Consider the following 22,272-nt stretch of genomic DNA (forward strand, 5'->3'; position numbering starts at 1 on the left):
TGAGGGATGTACTGGCCGCTTCCCACAGCTCTGGCCTGCCAGGGGCTTTCCCTACACAAGTGGCATCTCAAGTTTGGGAGACATTGCCTTAGCTTAAAACTCCCATTTACTTTGATGGGAACAGAGTTAGGTTAACAATGAGTGCTTTTGAAAATCTCACCCTGAAGTTCTATTGGAAGTCTGTAGTATGGATGAGCATCACAGATAATAAATAAGAGTATATACAGATAAGAGATGAAGTTTCAGGGAAAACCTTGCAGACCAGAATCAATGTGATTTTAATCCACAAACACCGCAATTTGCATGTTATATTTAATAATCTATCATTTTAATTGTATTTATTTTTCTAGCAACAATGGAAGTGATTGCTTTCATTTAAGTTGTTAAAATGGTTTCCATTTTGAAAATCTATTTTTAGTTGCTTAAAACTAGAGTTCCTCAGAGAAGCTGTGACAGAATCATATTCCACTGAAGTCAAAATGCTTCACAAAATCAGTCCGATTTCACTGGAATTTTTATTTGTAAGGAAAAAATGTTGTATGATAACATATAATGTATATTTTTAAAAAGTCATCATTTAAATGAAACATTCTAATCAATTTGAAATATTTTGTATCCTGGACTTTTTCTTCACAGAGAATTTCAAAATTGTGTTTTCCCTCCAGTTTGGAATGAAGCCACACTTTAAAATCTTGAACTTTTTCATGGAACAGAACTTCCATCCTCCTAATTGCTCTAATTAATACGTTTCTGCACCATAAACTTTAGAGATGAAATTGACCACCACTGTTCTGGTCTCAAAAGTGCTTCTTGAGATAAACCCCTTTAGTCGTTTTAGAAGTACACAAGTGTGAAAAAAAACATGTTTGAGCAGTTGCCTTTCCCACAAATTTTGGAAGGTCACAAGGCAATACTTAGACTTAGGCACATGCTTAAGTAGCTTCCTGAAATGGGGGGCTAAAGATCTTAACTCCACCCTGCTGCTTTCCCCTTAGTTGTAGGGGAGAATGAAAGGCAAGTGTCAGCATAGATACTGTAGGGGTCAGTGCTTTAGAAATAACATAAATGGATGCCTCTGACACCAGAATTTTGCCTTATTTTCCATACCTCTCCCGCACTTGTTTTAGGGCTTGGTTGCCCAAAAACTGGAACCCACATGACTACATTGATTTTCATTCACACCGTGTTACTTGGGTGCAAATCTAACCCTCTTATTTTGGGTTAACAGGGGCCTATTTCTTAAAAAATTGTCATTTGAACCAAAATATTCCAACTGCAACACCCTCCAATGCAAAATACAATATTTTAACCAAATACAAACAACTCTCCACAACACAGGCATAGCTCGCACAGCGGAGCACGCGAAGGGCGTTGTGTGCCACTCTGCACAAACACATCTTGGGGTTGTTTTTCATGGAAAAATTGCGTTAAAGAGAGGGTCCTAACGTGAGTGTGTGTGTTGGGGGGGTATGCCTTGATCCCCCCATGCCTGCGGCCCCTCAGGCGACTTTGGCTTTTCTTCTCCACTTCCCAGCCACTCAGCCGCGGGCCGAGCTACAAAGGGCCCCGCGCTCCAGCCGTGCGGTGGGGAGGAGGGGCCCTTCGCCCAGGCTGAGTCACGAGCTGCCCGGCCGAGCTGTGGGACTCCCCGGGCCTGGGACCCGCGTGGATGCGGGGGAGCGAGGATGACGCGCTCGCCATGAGTCAGGAGGACGGAGTCCACGTGTCCGGGAGATTTAAAAGTTTGGGAAGGGACCGCGGGCTCTGCAGCGTGGCGACTCCGGAGCGGGAGGGAAGCGAGAGGCGCGGTAGGGAAGAGCTCTGCGGCGCAGACTCGGGGCCAGCCGGGTCCCCGTTTGGCAGACACCATGCTCAGGACAGGCTCTTGCCAGCAGCAGCCCCCGGTTCAGCACCACGCTGCCTCCTCCCGCGGCAGCCAGCCCAGCCTCAGGAACCAGCGGGGGCACCACAGCAACGTGCCCCAAGCGTCCCTGTTATTGCTCTTCCTGCTCCTCGCCTCCTGGACGTACGCCTGCCAAGGTGAGACGCAGCCCCGTCCCCGGACCCAGTCCCTGCTTCTCTGGGGTGCCTCTAGCTGCTGCTGGGTCCTGCCGCTTCCTAGCCGCATCCCCGCCCCGCTCTGCTGCCCTTGGCGGGGTGCTGGTTTTCAGGGTGTTCCCGCGAGTCCCTCTCTTTCTCGGGGTGCTTAGGCTGAGCGAGAACAGGTGGGTGAGGTAATATCTTTTATTGCACCAACTTTTGTTGGTGAGAGACACAAGCTTTCCAGCCCCCCAGGGCTACAAGTGCCCTGCATACAAGGCTTGGGCTAGTGTAAGCGCTCGGGGAGATGACTCTCCAACCCTCCGCTCCCCGTACCTGTGACAGTTTTTTCAGGGATGCGGCTACCTGAAAAGGTTCCCGGTGTCCAGGAGAAAAACTTCCGGAATGGGAGTCTCCTAATCTGGTGTTGCCACCAAACCTGTGTGCTTCATCTGTGTTTGTAGCTCACAGGAGAGGTGCTGGGACGGAAGGGGGACTTGGGACAGAACCTTGCACTGAACCTCGGAGAGGAACAAGACGTTTGAATTAATCATCCCTTTCTGAACATGCGGATGGAGAGTGCAGTGATACTGCCCTGCAGTAATACTGACTACAGAAAACCTTCTCTTGAATTTAAGAGCAACGAAATTGGGAGTCCAGGCAGCTACCTTAAGCACTTACTGGAGCACGTACAGAAGTATCTCCAGAAATGTACACACTTATGGGGAAGTCCCTGAGAAATATTTTGGTAGGGATAAAGGCAATAGGATCCTATAAAATTCTAAACCGTGATAGACGTTAGTAGATAATGATGTCCTTTCTGTGGATTAATTGAATCATGCCTCAGAATTTTATATACTTCCATTTTAAATTGTATAAGATGGTTTAAAACAACTCTAGACATGAGAACAGATTGTTACATTCTATGGGACATTACAGACATTTCATTTGCCTTTGAAAATAATGTGGAAATCACAGAGAAGAGCTCTGTAGTGGCACAAAATCCTGTAAGTATTGCTAGCCACTGTTTTGTTTGAGTCTTTATCATTACTTTCAGAATGGTACTCCAAACCATCTTGCATACCAAGATACATCCTGCAGTACCTCAGCACATCAGGGCTGGTTATAGACACCACTGTGGCAATTTTAAGCGAATTTATTATTCATATTACTGCTTATATAGTTTTTATTCATGTTACACAAGAATAGTGCAATAAACCTGATTATATCATATTGAAAAGTTACAAAAACAAGTACTGCACATGATGATTATTAATTGTCACACACATAAGTCTGCAATTTTATATATTTTGATTGCAAAGGCATGAAGTTCAAATTTAGAAAAAACTATGGAAAAGTTAATTTATTAAAGCTAATATTATTTTAAACCAAAAACTTGGCATAAAACTTGACGTAAAAGAAAATGACAAGGCATGAAATATGTATTTTTTTATTGCTACTCTGAGTCAAAAAGGGCTCAGTGTTCTCAAACAATTTATTTTACAGGGAAAAAAATAATCAACTATTTTGCAGCCTGATTTCATGTCATAAGACATTAAACCTGAAAATTAAGCATTTATAAAGGTGTTGTAATATAATATAATGTAATTTGTATTTTTATAGTATTGTTCTATTCTGCATATTTTCAGATGCTTTACAAAGTAGTTAGTTATGTATTCATCAAGGAAGAATGTCACACAATAAGTCATCACACAATGAGTATTTGTGTTTTGTTTGTGTTGCTTTTCATTTGTGAGTCTATGATATTTAAAAGCACCAGGAAGGAGGGAGGTTTAAATATTGCATCATACTAAGTACTTTGGTGTGGCCATTTTTTTTTAAAAAGTTGCCTCTTTGAAATTGCACAGCTACAGAGATATTGGGTATAACTTAATTTCTTGAGTGCCCAAACTCTTTCTGCAGTTTTTGATGCTACTGTTTCCTTTCAAAGGATCCACTTGAAATAAAGTGATATTTACTTGCCCTCTAAAGGATTATGGGCCCATCTTGGTGTGTGCCCACTGATTTCAGCTCAACAGGGAGTTGCATGCATTCAACACCTCACAGGATCAGGCCCATGTTGTTTACAGAGAGAGGTAAAGTGTTACTAATAACCTTTGCTTAAAGAAGACTGTGTGGGAGATTTAAAACTATAGTACCTACTTTTATACTTTTAATTTAAGAGAACATATTTGTTAAAATAAATATATTCATACTGATTACTACACCTCATCAGATACCTGTATTGGAATATTGAATAAAGATCACATTTGGCTCCTATTAAAATCAGTGGAAACAGCATTAATGGGAGTTGGTTCATGTTCTAAATCTAAAAAACATACAGTCTTGCGTTTTTGTGCAGCCAAAATTCCCCTTGACCTTAAATGAATATAAATCATATTACCAAAGTATAAAATGCAGTGGCCATTAGACATTGATTAGGCATAAACTTGTTAAAGTTGTGTAGAGAGATGTTTAAATTTATGTGACTCCTGTGTGTGAAGTAAAATGAAATTCGACAATAGTCTTAAATAGTCATGTGGAGAATGTGGAGTCATTTTAAATATACCAATATAAAAATAAGCAAGGCTGTATGTACCGTTCCTTGTCAATATTGTTAGTGTTTCATCTTTTTTGTCTCCATATTACTCTAATGTTCGAAGGCAAGTGTTCTACATGTGATACTTATACAAAGACATTCTCAAAAACCTCATCAGTCAAATTATAGAATACCACTGATATCTTTTGTGCACCCTAAATCTACGTGCTAAGTTTTCTAATTCCTTTAATTATTCAATACAATACAAAATTGTGTTGTATTTTGTCATGGATTAAGAACTGGTTAAAAGACAGGGAAAAAACATAAAAGCAGCAGAGAATCCTGTGGCACCTTATAGACTAACAGACGTTTTGGAGCGTGAGCTTTCGTGGGTGAATACCCACTTCGTCAGACGCAGGTATTCACCCACGAAAGCTCACGCTCCAAAACGTCTGTTAGGTCTATGGCAAGTGCCACAGGATTCTTCTGCTCTGGTTAGCCAGATCCAGACTAACACGGCTACCCCTCTGATACTGGAAAAAACATAGGTATAAATGGTAAATTTTCAGAATGGAGGGGTAAACTAGTGGTGTGCCCCAGGGGTCTGTCCTAGGACCAATCCTATTCACCACTTAATTCATAATGACCTGGAGAAAGGGGTAAACAGTGAGGTGGCAAAGTTTGCAGATGATACAAACTACTCATGATAGTTAAGAACCAAAGCAGACTGTGAAGAACTTCAAAAAGATCTCACAAACTAAGTGATTGGGCAACAAATGGCAAATTAAATTTAATGTGGATAAATGTGAAAAGTAATGCACATTGGAGAAAAATAAACCCCCAGCTATACATGCATATGATGGGGCTAATTTAAGTACAACTAATCCGCAAGAGAGTCTTAGAGAGTTCTCCTGAGACATCCACGCAGTGTGCAGCGGCAGTCAAAAAAGCAAACAGGATGTTAGGCAATCATTTAAAAGAGACTAGACGAATAACATGGAGAAATATCTTATTGCCCTTATATAAATCCATGGTACGCCCACATCTTGAATACTGCGTGCAGATGTGGTCTCCTCATCTCAAAAAAGATATACTGCATTAGAAAAGGTTCAGAGAAGGGCAACTAAAATGATTATGGGTTTGGAACAGGTCTCCATAGGATGAGAGATTAAAGAGGCTAGGATTTTCAGCTTGGAAAAGAGGAGACTAAGGGAGGTTATGATAGAGGTATATAAAATTGTGAATGGTGTGGAGAAAGTGAATAAGGAAAAGTTATTTACTTGTTCCCATAATATAAGAACTAGGGGCCACCACATATAAGAACTAGGGGCCACCAAATGAAATTAATTGGCAGCAGGTTTAAAACAAATAAAAGGATGTTCTTCACACAGAGCACAGTCAAGCTGTGAAACTCCTTGCCTGAGGAGGTTGTGAAGGCTAGGACTATAACAGGGTTTAAAAGAGAGCTAGATAAATTCATTGAGGTTAAGTCCATTAATGGCATTAAAGTCTATTAATTAGCCAGGATGGGTAAGGAATGGTGTCCCTAGCCTCTGTTTGTCAGAGGACGACGATGGATGGCAGGAGAGAGATCACTTGATCATTGCCTGTTAGGTTCACTCTCTGGGGCATCTGGCATTGGCCACTATCGGTAGACGGGATACTGGGCTAGATGGACCTTTGATCTGACCCAGTATGGCCATTCTTATGTTTGTATCTACAGTAGTTATATTCACTAGACACTCAAGAAGGCAACATTTCATTTTCTCTTAATGAAAGATTCTATAGCATTTTAATTCTGGAGTTTTAGTAACTTTAAATCATAAAGTTAATCTTGATAGACTTGATCTGATATTATTAAACTAGTGAAATAGCAGAAAGAGCTAATCCTTTTTACACTGTATAAAGTTTATTTATGTTAACTTGGAGTATTTAACACACTAAAATGTGAATCCTTTTAGTTAATAAACTGAGATGATTTTGAATAACATATATTAAATATATTTATTTATTATTTTGGAAACTACAGGCTCACCCTGTACAGTGCCGAGTAGCCTAAAAACCCACTGATTTTAGATTAGAGTGGAATAAAGTTAGGTTTTTTGAGTGTTTCTGTACTCCTCAATGGAGAGGCTTAGAATTTTGTATGTTTTGGACTTTATATTAGTAAGCCACAAATTATTTACTTAAAAAACAAACAACCCACAGACTTAATTCGTGAATCCAGGATTGGTAATTTAGGGGCCAATGTTGTAATCCTATCCGTGTTGCTCATGTGAACAGTCCCAGGATATGTCTACATTGCAGCTAACCTGGGCTCATGAGGCTCATGAGGGGCTGTTTATCTGCAGTGTTCAGGTTTGGGCTACCCAGAATTACGAGATCCAGGGTTGAGATAATTGTAGACAAGTATCAAATAAAAGTCTCAAGAGACTGGTAAATACACTATATACAGAGCAGAGGAAAATTGTTTAGAGCTGGCTGTTTTTAACTACTTATTTTACATTTATGGATGTAAAATCTGACTTTATGCAGGTATCAGTGATGCCTCCTATTGCTAAGGCTGTGTTGTATTTTCAGTTAAAGCAAGATTTAAATCCTTAGGTGTTTTTTTTTCTGTGAAAATTAATCATCTCCAGGCTTACAGTATCTGCTCAGCAGATCCTAATTACATTTACTATACAATTATTATGTTAAATTAGTTATTCTGAACCTTTGCAAATCTCCCCTTTTTAAAATTTAGCATAGTTCTAATCTTTATAATCGGAAGATGCCTACAACACTCAGATTTCAAACTTCATAGTCATCACTCGTCATTAGATCTCCTAAATAGACTTATTTTAAAAATCAGTCATCTGAAAACCAAAAGTGTTAGCCATATTGTTTGACATTACTCTGTAAAGAGCTGTAGCTAATGGAGAAAGCATTCCTTACAGGATAAGGGTTTTCCCACAGTTCAGCCAGTTAAATAATTCACTGTTTCACTGGCTAAGCTAGTCTTCTTGATTTCCTGTACTTTGGGCAGTCTGCAGGATGATGTTGCTCTTCTGCCAACTTCCTAATGGCTGCAGAAGATATTTCCCTGTCCTGCTGTCTGTGCACCACCAGGTTCTCTCCTGGACTTTCTGCACGCTTTGGGAAACCCTCTTGCCAGCTGTTCCTTCTTCCAGTGCCCTCTAATCCCAAGCGCTCCCACCGCTTCAGTATCCTCCACTTTATCTACATATTTATGGTTGTAAACTAAGGTCCCAGTTCAGGAAAGCATTTAAGCATGTGCTTAACTCAATATTTCAAATCCCAAGCTTTTAAAAATTGTGCATCAGGACTCCCAGAATCAGTAGATTAGTTTAAAAATAATGTGATTTTTAAAAAAACAACAACATAGAATTGGGGTTTTCTGGTTTTTAAGTCTTTAGTGTGCATGTGGGTCATTTTTTTTTCAAGCTTTTCTCAGCAAGTATGAGGGCTAGAAATTTAATTTTAGCTTTCATTTAACAAAAAAATTAAAGTTCCAACTAATCACATGCGTCCAGAAGCTGAGCCTTATGAAAAACTCCAAATATAAGGAGACCCACAATAAAATCATGAGAGCTGGCAATGCCGTTAATTTTAACTATGAGTTTAAAGTACGTTATTATTATTTATTTGTTTGTATTACTACAGTGCCCAGGAACCCAGTCATGGACCAGGAGCCCAGTTCTAGGCACTGTACAAACAGACCAAAAAGGGCTTACAGTCTAAGTATAGAATAAGATACAACAGATGGATGCAGACCAACAGGGGAATACAAGGAAACAATGAGACCATATTGCTCAGCATGACAGGCAGTTGTCTCAGCATATCAGTGGCCTGTTCTCAAGTTTTCATAGGCATCATGGCACAGGAGAGTTTTAAAAAGGATTATAAAGGAGAATAATGTTTGTTGTGTAGATATTTATGTGGAGCACCTTCCTAGCATGAGGGGCAGCATCAGATAAAGTCCAAAGCTATATGTTTGAAAATGTAACAAGTGGTTGATGGTGGCTGGTATCATGGGCCAATTTCAGTTTGGAAATCAGTACCTCAGTAGTGAATGAGAGATGATGGGTAGAGTGGGGATAGGCCATGAAGGGCCTTTAAAGTGAAGATGAGTAGCTTATGTTTGTGATAATGAAGGGGGAGCTAATGGAGGAATGCAAAGAAAGGGGTGAAATGGTCAAAGTGACACAGGCTAGGAAAATGATCTTTGCAGCAGCTTTCTCAACAGATATGAGTAGGGCAAGACTGACAAGGCCAGACAGAAGTAATTGAAACTAGAGACTGAGAACCTGGATGAGAGTTTTAGCTGTGTGGATGGTTAGGAAAGAGATGTTATGCAGAAAGTTTTGCAGACTTTCTGCAAGTTCTCTTGTTACGCCTTTAATCACTCCTTCAGCATGTCCTACAGAGGATCCTCCTCATCTTCTCTCAGACTTTCTGTGGGAGTTCCACAGGGCTCAGTTCTTGCCCCCTTTTGCAAGAATGGTTTCAGGGTCTAGGATGGATTTGGAGGAGAGGAACTCGAGAGCAGTTGTATACAATGCCATCAATGAGCTTAGACATGAATGGATGATGGAGTGGTAGTTGAAATAGGGTCAAGGGTGAGGTTTTTTTAGGATGGGGGAGATTAAACCATGTATATATTTTTGTGGGGAGCAAGCCAGAGGAGAGAGAGAAGTTAAGCAGAAGAGTGAGGGAGAATATGAGAAAAGGCACAAGGAAGATCAGGAGATGGGGTAGGATGGAAGCACTGGGACAAACAGATGGGTTACTGGAAGAGAGCAGATGAGAAACTTCTACACTTGTGACATGGGGGAAGAAGACGAGCTGTAGGAGTGGAAGGGGAAATCATGTGTTATTTTGTCAAATTACTCTTGAGAGAAATCAGTGAGATCTTGTGCAGAGAGAAAAGTGGAGTCAGGAAGAGGAGAGGGTTTGAGGAGTGAGTTAAAGATGGCAAAAAGGTAGCTGAGATTGTGGGTGTGAGATTGAATTAAGCTGGAAAAGTAAAGTTTAGCAAGGAAAATGGCAGAACTGAAAGATGAGAGAATGAATTTGTAGTGGATGAAGTTAGCCTGGTCATTGTTTTTCCTCATAAGTGGCCTTTCTGAATAGGGATGCCTTCCTGAATCAGGGTTTAAGTGCTTAATTTTTCTACATGTAATTTCTATACATGGATATTTTGTCCATATATGACAAAATTTTATACAATTTATATCAATGAAGTCCATCTAGGTTACAAGATGAACATTGGATGAGGCAGTGTAGGGGGCAGTGATGGTGGCTGTAGGACAGACAGTGCCTGTCTAGGGCTTAAAGCAGGGGATAGAGACTGAGGAAGGCATGGTCTACACCTGAAAACTTAGGTCAGCTTAGCTATGTCATTCAGGGGAGTGAAAAAATGCACACCCTGAGAGATCTGATTAAGTCAACCTAAGCCCTGGTTGTAGAAACTGCTAGGTTAATGGAAGGATACTTCTGTTGACATAGCTACTGCCTCTTGAGGGGATGGATTTACTACAGCAATTGGGAAAAATCTTTCTGTCACCATAGTAAGTATCTATGCTACAGTGGAGTAACTGCAGCTGTGGCACTGTGGCACAGCGGTTCTCAAACTTTTGTACTGGTGACCCCTTTCACATAGCAAGCCTCTGAGTGTGACCCCCCCTTATCAATTAAAAACACATTTTTATATATTTAACACCAATATAAATGCTGGAGGCAAAGCAGGGTTTGAGGTGGCAGCTGATAGCTCATGACCCCACATGGAATAACCTTGCAACCCTCTTAGGGTTTCCGACCCCCAGTTTGAGAACCCGTGCTGTAGCGCTTATAGTGTAGATATATCCTAAAGTCTTGGGAATAGAGCTGGCCAGGGGGAGGAGGAAGGAAACTGCAGAGCTGGTGAAACAATTGTATTTGCTCTGTTCAAAAGTTTATACTGCTGGCAGAGAAAATTCTAACCAATACACAAGTTTTCCTGCCTGGTGCTCAAAGCTTTTCATTCTATCAGAGAATGAAAAGCTTTAAGAGCTAGATAGAAGCAGCTGGAGCATCAATGAAAGTTTTCTCTTCCCGATCGGAAAAGATTTAAATGGAGAAGATAAGATTATTATCTGCTCCCCAGCTTTACTTTCCAAATAGGTCCTTTCTCCAGCCCCAGATATCACCCAAGTTTGGATACATTAATTAAAAACATAAAAGAAAACCAGGGAATTTTAACACAAAAAAAATCATTAATTTGTAGATAAGGTTGCTACAGTGCATTTCCTGCCACTAACATAAACACTGGGAGGCAAGGAAGGTGTAAATAGGGCTGGCGGGACATGGCTTCCTATCCCACCAAAATGTTTGAGATTTCAAAAATTTTCCTGTTCCATATTGGGATGAAACTGAGACCACCTGAAATTTTTATGAGAAGTGCATATGTGAGAGAAGAATAACCAACAGCGAGTGATTAGAGCACTCACCTGGGATGTGGAGTATGCACATTAAGATCTCTGCTCTGCTTAATTTGGAGGGAGTCAGTCGTGCTGAATTAATATTTAACTAGTTGTACAAAATGGAACAGCTTCAACAGGAGAGACAAAAAGACCCACCCCAGACTAGCCAGGTAGTGGAGGCACTTGCCTGGGAAGTCAAGGTTCACTTAAGTTCTGTCCGATTTGGTGCAGGGAGTTGAATTTATGTGTCCCATATCCCAGGTCAGTGCCACAGCCGCTAGGCTGTTGCTCATTCACCCCTCCTCTTCCAGTTAAGATCAGAAATTCCATCCTGGACCTGAGAAACTTTCCCAACAAAAGTTTCAGCTGAACCGACCCTTTCCCATGAGATGTTTTTCTTTTGACAAATTTCCTTTTTCCAATGAAAAACCATTTTGACAGAAATTTCTGACTAGCTCTAGTCATAAATTAAGGCAACATTTACACCCAACTCAGCTCTAAATTCCAGGCATTTGCCCATTACCATCACAATACTTCTTCGTCCCAACACATGAATATGCTCCCTGAGAAACTCACTTTCAGTTCAGCGATATTATTACCCTCAATGCACATAGCAACAAACTGTAAATTGTAAGGCAAAACACAAACTTGGCTCCAGCTTTCCAGTGTCACATAAATTAATAATTAACAGACATTTATTATCTTACAACAATCTTAGCATTTCTACATAGCATACACCCAAAAGAGAGAGAATGCAAAGCTGATACGCAGCATTTTTTTATCTTGTCAAAAATGCCACCTTCAAAAAGTCAAAAAATCAAATACTATCCATACCACTAAACAAAATACACTTTAAAATGTTTCATGTATGAACCTATACAATATTACATATGTTTAGTGCAATATACAATAAATTAACAAGTCAGAGCTATAGTTGCTATTTTCAGTTCTTTGAATGCACTGAGAGTGAAATGAGCTCTTGGAGAGCTATGGGACTTGAGAGATTTGGAGGAATTGGAATGGTTTTTTAGACTGGGATTTTAGTTGTCTGGGACTGCTAGACAATGTTTCCAGCCAGCTACTTACAGCTTACCACAGCATGAATGTTGATGGAAATAGAATGACTTGCACAACTTTTACATATAGAGGGTCAAAATCCGCTATCAGTTACATCAGCAGTGTAAATTACATGAAAGCTGAGCTAGAATAGCTAAAATGTATTGGGCCACTTTCCACCTTTGTGTAACTCCATTTTCTTCAAGGAAGCTATTCTGCAACTGTATTGTGAATGGCAAAAGGAACTCTTTGCTCCAATGAAGAAAATAACTTCATCAGACAGAAACAATTGGAGTAAATATAATAATGTTTGAGGCCACAGGCTCCTGTATACTATAACTCCCTGTATCTTTCACTTTTGTGCATTCTAACAGTGTATTCTGGGCATCAAATCCTTAGCAATATAAACTATGTGACATACTATATGAGACTATGCATATGAGATACTATATATATGAGAAAAATCATTATAAATAGATTAATTATGGCCTTTGTTCTATGGTATCACTCTCTCTGTTTTCAGGTGTACCAGTGCCATCTCAAGAACTACAGGCAGAACAGGGTTTGCAGCTGTGGAATGAAGTAAGCAGCAATATCTTCCAGTGTTGGATCAACCATGTGTTTTAATAATATTCTGCGATAGTTTGACAGTTGTGGATGATTTTTGCTAATTAATTATATAAAGGGCAGGTATAAAAGATCAGAACACCACTGATGCACTATCATAGAGCCCCTCCTCATGCAGGGCCATGTACTCCATATGATCCCTGCTACATGACTGGAATTTGACAGCTGCCATAGTTTCCTGACATCCTCAGTCATAGAGACTTATTTTTTTTGGCATCCTTTGCACAGGTTTTCCCCCAAAGAAGGAAACATTGAACTACACGAATTAATCAAGTCATCTCTGATCATAAGCAGAGTAGATTCAGATTGGAGTGCACTGAAAAGTGTTCTTCCTACTGCTCACACATGTACCCATCTTGCACTGTAAATATTTCTGACATACTGGTGGAGCTCTTCCTCTGTCCCTTTCTACCTCTCCTACATGAACTGTACCCTTCTATACTGATTTTGGGGATGGGATGAAACCACCTTTTTCAGGTTGCCGAATACTAAATATTTTGTCTTAACCCAAATACCAAAATGATCATTAGGCTGGGAGTTGGGAGATCATTAGAGTAAGGAAGAAATTGTGTTGGCTCATGCAGAGCTAGACTTGGTAGTGGGAGGCAAGCTTTCACGTAACTGGCAAAGACTAGGCATATTTATGGGCCTCAGAGAAAATACATATAATCATAATGTAGAATAAATACAATGTAGTGATTGTTACAGCAAAAGATATTACTCCAAGATACTGTATGTGGTACTAAAACACCTACTGAATCACATTCTGTCATTTTGATTCACTTGATATTGGATTATGTACTGCTTCAATTATATATTTTAACATTGTGGGTGCTGACTGATGTTATAGCATGTTGTATTCTCAGTTCTGGGTTTTTTGATTTATGTACAAGTATTTTGATTTATGTACAAGTATGTTATATGTGTGTTAGGTGGCCAGAGCACATTGTTCTATGCCTTGTGATACGGACAAAGCATTGACATATAACATTTAGAAGGGCTTTACCTCAGGATATGCATACACTCACATCTGCCATATCCTTAGGGTGCTATATGCTATTAGAAAACAGGAGACTGATCATAGGAAGAGGATGCGTTATATATATATATCCATATCCATATCCATATATATATGGATATATATATGCATGAAGTAAACTTACTATTAAAAGTTCAAGATGTTTCTTCTAAAAGGATGTGCATATAGTACTAATAAAACAGTAGCCTTATACTTTCTTGTAAGCTTAGCCCTAAAGATTAATGCAAGATTTTTCTTAGAAAGTTAACAAATCTGGGCTCTGGTGGACCAAGGGGGTGGGGACGGAGGAAGTTCCAGAGTCAAAGACCCCTCCCAGAGAATGCCTTGCTGCCAGCCTCTGCTCCCTTTTAAACTCAGGAGTATTAATGCAAACACCTGTGCCGAATACAGCCATTTGTGCTATTGATCCTATGAGTTGATGGATCATCTCTCAGGAAAATGAGTCCCAAACCACTTAGGGATTTAGATGAAAAATCAGAAACGTAGAAGACGTTTGTTTTATACATCCCTTGAATTAGACATGTAACAAGGCTTGCTTCTGCTCTCACTGAAGACAAAGGCAAAATTACCATTGATTTCAGTGGATGCAGGATCAATCCATAATATGATGAATTCTGTATAGAATGATATAACAAAATCAAACAGTTACAAAGTGTGTGTTTTACAGCAAAATTAATGTGGGATTGGATTATATATGGCAAGACTGCAAACTAATAAAAGAGATACAGCCATCTTCAGGTATTGGATCCTCCAAATCACAGTAGTTTTTTAGGTTATGAGAATGAGCAGTCCCGTTTGGTTCCTTTTGATTCTTACTAGCAGATCACTCAAGAGACAGCATCCCTAGAATAACCGAATACTTGTCAGGTCTTACTCTTAGACTATGTCTTAACTGCAATAAGGGGGTCTGAGTGCAGCTCGTAAAGACGTATCCCAAATCAGCCTTACTCTAGCTAGCTTTAGTACCCAAGCAGTGAAGCTGGGGCAGCACATACTTCAGCATGGTCTATATACACCCACCCTGGACCCTAGGTAATTGCATGGTTAGCCTATGATGAAGCATGTGCTGCTGCAGCTTTGCTCCTCTGGGACCCAAACTAGCTAGATTAAAGCTAGCTCAGTTTGTCTACATGAGCCAGAATCTCACACCCTAGTTGCTAGGGCATTTAATGCACTTGTACACTGTCCTTACATTACTATAGTATCTAAGCACTTCACAATTTTTAATCATCATAACTCCCCTGTGATGTAGAAAAGAGAAGGCAGGTATTGAGGAGATATATCTGTAAAGACAAAAATTATGGGTTTTTTTTTTATGTGAGTTCTTGATTTTTAGCATTCTCTGAGGCTAGATATTGTAGATTCTTCTCAACTCAACCATTTAAAAATAGATTTTGGCTGCTAGATTCTCAGTCTTGCTCTCCATTGAGACCAAGATGGCGTTCAGCTTATCTTACTTAGTGTCCATGAATTACAGTAACCCTCTAACAAGAGACCTCCAGCAGCAGGAAGGGATTGTCCTGGGTGGGAATCAGGCTTAAAACCTGGGATCCCAAAATATGATTTTTGAATTGGTCTATTTTATCCACTTTTGCTTTACACCTATACCTTTTCAACACTAAACCCACAATAACAAAGTTTAATAATCTGGTATTCCCGGAGACACAGAGATTCAGCAAAAGGGGGAGGGGTAGGAGACATTTTAACATAAAAGGCTATTTGGAGAGGGAGCCTGGTGAGCTACTTGCCTCCTCTCAATGTCTCCTAATGTGTTTTTCATATGATTAATTTCTGAGCAAAAAAGCTTCTCCTAAAGCACCTGAACCAACATTATTTGTATCTTCTTTTGTAATTTGTGCTTGCCAAGGTGTAGTGTTTGGAGTTCTTTATCTCTGACATTTATTATAGAACTTATTATATTGTCTAGTCTTTTTTGAAAACCACTTCCCTGGAACATAATGCATGATTGAGAGTGTGGTTGCAAAAAGATATTTGTCATATAGGATATTTTATAGAAAATGTGTCACATGCAATGTACAGTAGCATATGACACAAATTTTAAACTCTCATGAAAAGTTAAACCTCTTCTTTAAAAAAAATTCCCTATAGTATTATATCCTAGTCCTGCATTCCAGGCTTTGGTAACTCTTCCTTTTTCATTATAAAATATGGTATAAATATAGTTATCTGAATTCCTTTTATCTGAAAATCCTAGTTATCTGAAGCCACGTTGTGTCCCCCATGTAGCCCTATATTCAATCACTCGCTAATAAGGTCTCACTTAGTGCTAATCAACAGCTTTATATTTGTATAGTGGCTCTGAACAGTTACCTGCAGTTACTGAGATGTAATTCTATTTCACCAGCAACAGCATATTGGCAGAATCATGTCAAAAAGAAAAAGGTCTGTGCTGGATCTAAAGCAAAAGTATTAAGCAAACAGCAGCATTACTCCCTTCATTCCCCGTATGTCTATATCAGCAAAACTGCAGCTTAAAATAGTACTTCCATAATTTATCCAAGCACTTGGTTATCTGAAGGTTTTGGATGTGCCCCAGGCCATTTGAATAAATGAGAGTATACTGTACTCTTGAACTTTCTTCATTGAAAATATTAATTACTTGAATTCATATGCCTTTATGAGTCCCCTATTTCCCTTTCCTCCCTCTCTCCCGGAGTACTTGAGAACTGATAAATAAGTGTCTATTCCTGTCACCGGTGTTGTATGTTATGTAGGTAGTTCTCAGCAGTGCCCTTTCGTCTTGAGTTTAACATCCCTAGAATATCTCTCTCATTGGCACTGTGAGTTTTATATACAGCATCCCCTTTAAACCAACCATGTGAGGTGTTGAGTCTCTTCAGTGACAACTGAGATCAGTGGAGTCATTGAGAGTTGAGGGTGTTTAGGGTACGTCCAGACTACCTGCTATCCGGTAGCGATTGATCTATCAGGGATCGATGTATATACAAAACACCTATTTTGATAATCCTGTCGTACCTTTTGCTACACTGAACACTATTTGAAAATGTATACATTTTGTCTGTTCACTGTTCAGTCTGACTTTCTAAGATGTAACATCTCAATTTTTACAGATAGATGATGCATGTTCTGCTTACCTGTCCATCATAGAGCCTCACCCTGAGGTGAGTCTAGTTAGAGCAATATTATTTTAATTATTTATAATTGTTTTTCAAGTGCCATTAAATAAGTAATCTGGTGTCTGAGTTCACGTTTCCTTTTCAATAGACATCCAGTGCACTGGAAGAACTTTGCTTTATGGTCATGGGATTTCTACAGAAACCTCAGGTAGTACAAATTCAAAATTATTTTACATTTTTGAAAGATCATTTTCAGTATACTAACTGCCTGAAACTTCAGAATAAATTGAGGATCCAGGCAAATAGTAATTATCCCCAGCTTTCTGAGCTAGGCCGTCCTTGGATAACCATGGATACTAGCTTGCCACAGCCTCCAGCTCCATGTTGTGTAGTTATGGTGCTGCTCAGGTCCTGGAGGAATAGTATAAATCCATATCTCCCTCCCTCTGCAGTGCCTTATGGACCTCATCCAAAGCCCACTGAACTCATCTGAAAGACTGACTCTGATTAGCTTTAGACCAAGCCCTATATTTGGGAAATGGGAAACAATCTCTCTCCCCCTCTGGAATATACAGTCTATGGAGCTTTCGTAGCTCATGGGTTACAGTAACCACACAGCCTCCAGTGTAGGAATGAATTAGTTTCCTTCATTTACCTGGGAGGGGAGTCTCCTGTCTCCCTGTATTGGTAGTTTACTTTTACTGGAGAATGGGGCCTCACACTTTGCTGAATCATTAAAACATGAACTCCTTTAAGTCTATTAGTGTCAAAGCAATAAAGTTCTCCTATTCTGAATATTGGAAAGAAGAAAGTGGCCCAGTAGTAGCATGTTAATGATTGTAAAGAAATGTATTTAATGACTAAAGGTCAAGTTTTCTGGGGGAAAGCAGTCAGTACACAATACAGTTTTTGAAAGCAGCAGTTAATTTGATAACCCAAGAAATATAATGTAGTTATCAAAAGAGTAAAATGTTCCAAGAAAGTACCAAGATGTTTACAATGTTACTAAAACTGACCTTGGCTTGTTTTAGAAATTAAAGCATCTATACCAATTATTGTTCCCACAGAGCTTAGAGGAAAAAGACAACACCAAAAGGGTAAGGTTGTCATCATATTTTTGGTCACACTTATATTGTCAAGAAAACCATAACCCATTAACATGTCTTGTAGTAAAATCCCACTTTTAATTTTTTCTGAACAGTTCTTATTTCATTATTCTAAGACTCATGACTCAGACAATTCAGACATCATGGTAAGTTTCAGCACCCCTCTTTGTGAATAAATGTGTGCTTGTACTTAAAAACAAGACAGTATTCTTCTTAGCAGTAATCTTGATAGTCTCTCCAGCTGGAGATCAAGTTAATAATTTGTGGAGTTTGACACAGTATCCTTAATACTGTACATTTAAACAAAATAATGGAATATCCAAGGAATGGTGCCTGTGTCTGAACATTGTAACTTCACAAACTAGGAAGGGTGCCACAAGACACAAGTTTATCCTAGAAAAAATAAAACTATGTTCATTTCTGCATATCTAATATAATTACATGTTGAAATTAAGATCTCATGTTCCTGATCCTCAGTGTTGACTGGTGTTGTTCCAAAGTCAATGGAGCTATGCTGATTTATCCTAGTTGAGAGGCTGTCCTTAAATGTTGAGAACTATTAAATATATCTAATACAGCATTTTAGGCAAAATATAAGAGGCTAATTAAGATTTTGGATTTCACCGTAAACAAAAAATAGAATAAATCAAATATCCTAATGTTCTGATATTTTAAAAAACTCACTCAACAAATAAACTACATTTTGATCAGCTCTTGCTTTTAAAGTGCAGACATAACAGATATTTGTTTTCTATGTGCAACCATGCTCTTTCATTGTGTATCACTGCATTTTGAGAGTGCAACATTCAGACTTTTCCCTTTTTGGTAATCATTCTGTCATGTTTATGTTCACTGTTGTCTTGCGCTATATGTTTCCATTGAGAATATACGGCATCATTTTCTAAACCTCCAGTTAAAGCTATAGTCAATATGTTTCCTGGTTGATTATCAAGCATAGACCCAAGGCAGCTGGGTTTGGTGATAGCACTTTGCTAGCTGCTTTGGGACTTCAGCCGCTCATGTTTAGGTTTGACGTTTTTTCTGCTGCATGAAATGCTATTTTTTTAAGCACCTGCTCTGTTTCTGTACCCTACAAATGACAGAAAATGACAGCGTCATTTTTCCTATTAAATATGCTGTAACTTGTGTTACAATAGTAATTCAATCTTTGTTGCACTTTGTATGAAAGTAATCATATCAGATATTCACTGTTTTTCATGTTGTGAACCATGTTCTCTTGTTTAAACAAGGGGATCAATTTGGGCTTAAAAATTAGTTGAATGAATACAGGTAATTATAGTTTGATTTATTTCTCGGAACATTTTACTCCTTATGTAATAAATAATCCCTACTGAGGCCTTGATCCCTAAAGCCTTGATCCTTTGATTCATTGCATAGGGGCACATTGCTGCAACTGCATGGAGCCCCACTGAACTCAACAGCAATCAGTGCAAGCACATCAGTGTGCCTGAGCATGTGAATTGCAGACTCTGGGCCTTAATTTGTTTTTCCTGAAGCTAATAGGGTGACCTGCATCAGACTGGCTGATTTTACTTCAAATATATATCTATCCTGACAGGAACACTACTAGAAATTACTTTTTAATTGAACATCACTTTTATTCCTGTGATTCAAACTATTTTAAAGCAAAATTAACTTTGAGTGCCAGGAAATTTGAAGCTGTGTTACAATAGCAGATCATCTTAGAAACAGTAGTAATCAGAAACGGAGAATGAAAGCTTCCCAAAAAGGTTCTGTGCACAGTTCACTATATTCAAATCACAGAGCTAGCTGTGCACTCACACAGGCTGATCGAAGTCAGATTTGGCACTTGCCCCTGACAAAACAATATACAAACAATAACCTATAATGAACACAGTAGAGGAGATTCACTTTACCACTCTAGATGTATTCAAAGAGTGAATAAACATGCTGTATCTTTCAGGTATAAATTCAGAGTACCCAAAAAGTTAACATCTTCAGTCCTTTGTTTTGCATGTTTTGTCCATAAACCAGTAGTATAATAAGAGACATTCTTTGCATCCCAAGACCAGGATTTCATTGTTACTCATGTGTCTGTGTTCATGTCCTCTCAGTCGTCTATCCTGCATCCTTTGCTGCAACTTGTTCCCCAACTTCATGAGAGAAGACTGAAGAGATACAAAGCAGACGTATGTAACTTTAAACTATGTATGCTTGCTGTGACCGTTGGTGCCTGGGTGGAGGGCACACTGAAAATGCTCAGTCCAGGCAAACTGCAAAGAATGGGGCAGACGATCCCCAAAACTGGGGGTTATTCTATTAGATTCATTAAGGCAGCAACAAAACAGCTTCTACAATACCTCTCTGGTTACCCCAAAGCCAGAAATACAGTTCCCTTAAAGCAGTCCAGCCTTGCACTCCCACCCACGCAGCCAAGTCAAATATGATGAGGATTACTGAAAATCTTGTCCATCATATATAAAGTTCTACCAATCCCAAGAAATCGGACACATTACCCACTAGGTCAACGAATATTTCAGATCTTATCCATATAATCGCTTACAGCCAATTCTTATTAACTAAACTAAGACTTAAAAGAAAAGAGTATTGTGATTAAAAGATTATACATACAGATATGAATAAAGTTCTTAGGTCAGTTTCATAGTAAAGATGGTGAGCTGCTGAGTTACAACAGGTTCTTTCCAGAATCAGTTCATCGGGTTATAGTCCAAGTAGGCAGTCCATATATAGAGTTTGTTCAGAATTCTTCCATGAGAATTAACAGGGTAATCTAGACTGGAGCTGGAGACCTCAGTCTTGTGACTCAAGCTTCCCCTGACCAAGCTTAAGCAGATCTGAGATACAGGATTGAGGCCTCAGTTCTTTTATAGATCTCTGACAGCAGGCATTCCTTGGGTGAAGCATTGTGGCTTTGAAGTAAAACCTCCTATTTCTTATGTATACATAAGTAATTGGTTACATTCATAAGCAGTTCATAGGCAGTTTACTACAAACTTCAAATTGAAATATAGACAATTTTATTATTACACCCAAGTTTCATCTAAATGTTAATATTCCCTTTTAATCTCTGAATCAATAGAATATAGTAACAAAGAGGAACCATCTGTTACAACCTTAACTTCTAACAAGATATAGGTAACCACAGACAAATAAGATCACTATTTTCTACTAATTTTCTAACAATACAAGTCTGCATTTCAAAGCTCTAGTCTATCTAACATGGCTTTGTTAGCTATTTATAAGGAATGGCCCTAATTACCATTTATTATAATAGGTCTTTAAAGGCAGCATTTGGGTCATTTAGCCTGCTTTCTTGCTCAGTGTCACACTTACACTCCTACATTGTGTGGTTTCATTACCTCTTTCTGAAAACATCCTATTTAAGTGTTTCTGATCATAGCATTTTTTTCAAGGGGCATCGTCACATCAGAATGCTATTTAAGTGAGGTTTTGTATGTCCTATTTACTGGAAAATACTCATGTGCCTTTGATGTTTAACATTTTTAAAAAGAGAACTAAAATAACATACGTTTAATAATTAATGCCTGAAAAAAGAACGACAGATGCCATATCCTGTATAATGAATCTAGATTTTATACAGTTTTTAAAATCTCAGCCAAGTGTTGTGCTATCATATAGCTTAATTTTGTCTAAGGGCCCTCTTTTTTTTCTTTTAGCAGACTGAACAATGCCTACTTATTAAAATGTATTTATGACTTAAATTCTTGTAACATCAAGAATTTTCCTAGTAATTACAGACAGAAATATGGCTTAATTTAAGGCACAGGTCAGAAAATTCCCTCTTTTTAATTTTTGCCCAGAGCCTCAAAAGTCTTATTTTTCCAAGTTGTAGAAACATGACCTTTGAGAATATAGATTCTTCTCTTGCTTTGTGCCTCTATTTTTAATAAGCTTGTTAAAAAAATTTAGCTAGTGTGAACTGATCCAAGATAAATAGATCAGAGGAAAATATTACTCAGTCTGTAGAGTGAGAGTCTCCTCTTGCTTACATTAGTGTAAATTGGGAATAATACCTTTGAACTCAAAGGTGTATACACTAGAGTAAAACAGATATAAGCAGGGCCACCCGGGGGGGGGGCAGGGGGGGCAATTTGCCCCAGGCCTCAGACCCTGCAGGGGCCCCGCAAGCCACTCCAGGTTTTCGGCGACACTTCAGTGGCGGGCCCTTCACTCACTCCGGGTCTTCGGCCGTGGGTCCTTCAGTGCAGCACAAGACTCGGAGCGAGTGAAGGACCCACTGCTGAAGCCTCGAAGCGTCGCCCGGTGAGTACAAGTGCCGCAA

The 22,272-nt window shown here is 39.1% G+C and overlaps 1 protein-coding gene across 2 annotated transcripts in view; it reads left to right on the top strand.

The window, feature by feature from the left end:
* The first annotated feature begins 1,809 nt into the window (after nt 1–1,809).
* The window catches only part of NMU (neuromedin U), a 36,260-nt gene continuing 15,797 nt past the window's right edge, over nt 1,810–22,272 (top strand). For both annotated transcript variants that reach the window (XM_032782903.2, XM_075066786.1), the window contains exons 1-7: nt 1,810–2,040; nt 12,620–12,678; nt 16,855–16,905; nt 17,009–17,068; nt 17,928–17,957; nt 18,062–18,112; nt 20,063–20,137. In XM_032782903.2, the coding sequence (XP_032638794.2) occupies nt 1,869–2,040; nt 12,620–12,678; nt 16,855–16,905; nt 17,009–17,068; nt 17,928–17,957; nt 18,062–18,112; nt 20,063–20,137 (498 nt within the window). In that variant the 5' untranslated portion in view covers nt 1,810–1,868. The remainder of the gene's footprint in view (nt 2,041–12,619; nt 12,679–16,854; nt 16,906–17,008; nt 17,069–17,927; nt 17,958–18,061; nt 18,113–20,062; nt 20,138–22,272) is intronic.

This window comes from Chelonoidis abingdonii, chromosome 5 (assembly GCF_003597395.2).
Source record: "Chelonoidis abingdonii isolate Lonesome George chromosome 5, CheloAbing_2.0, whole genome shotgun sequence".
Lineage (NCBI taxonomy): Eukaryota > Metazoa > Chordata > Testudines > Testudinidae > Chelonoidis > Chelonoidis abingdonii.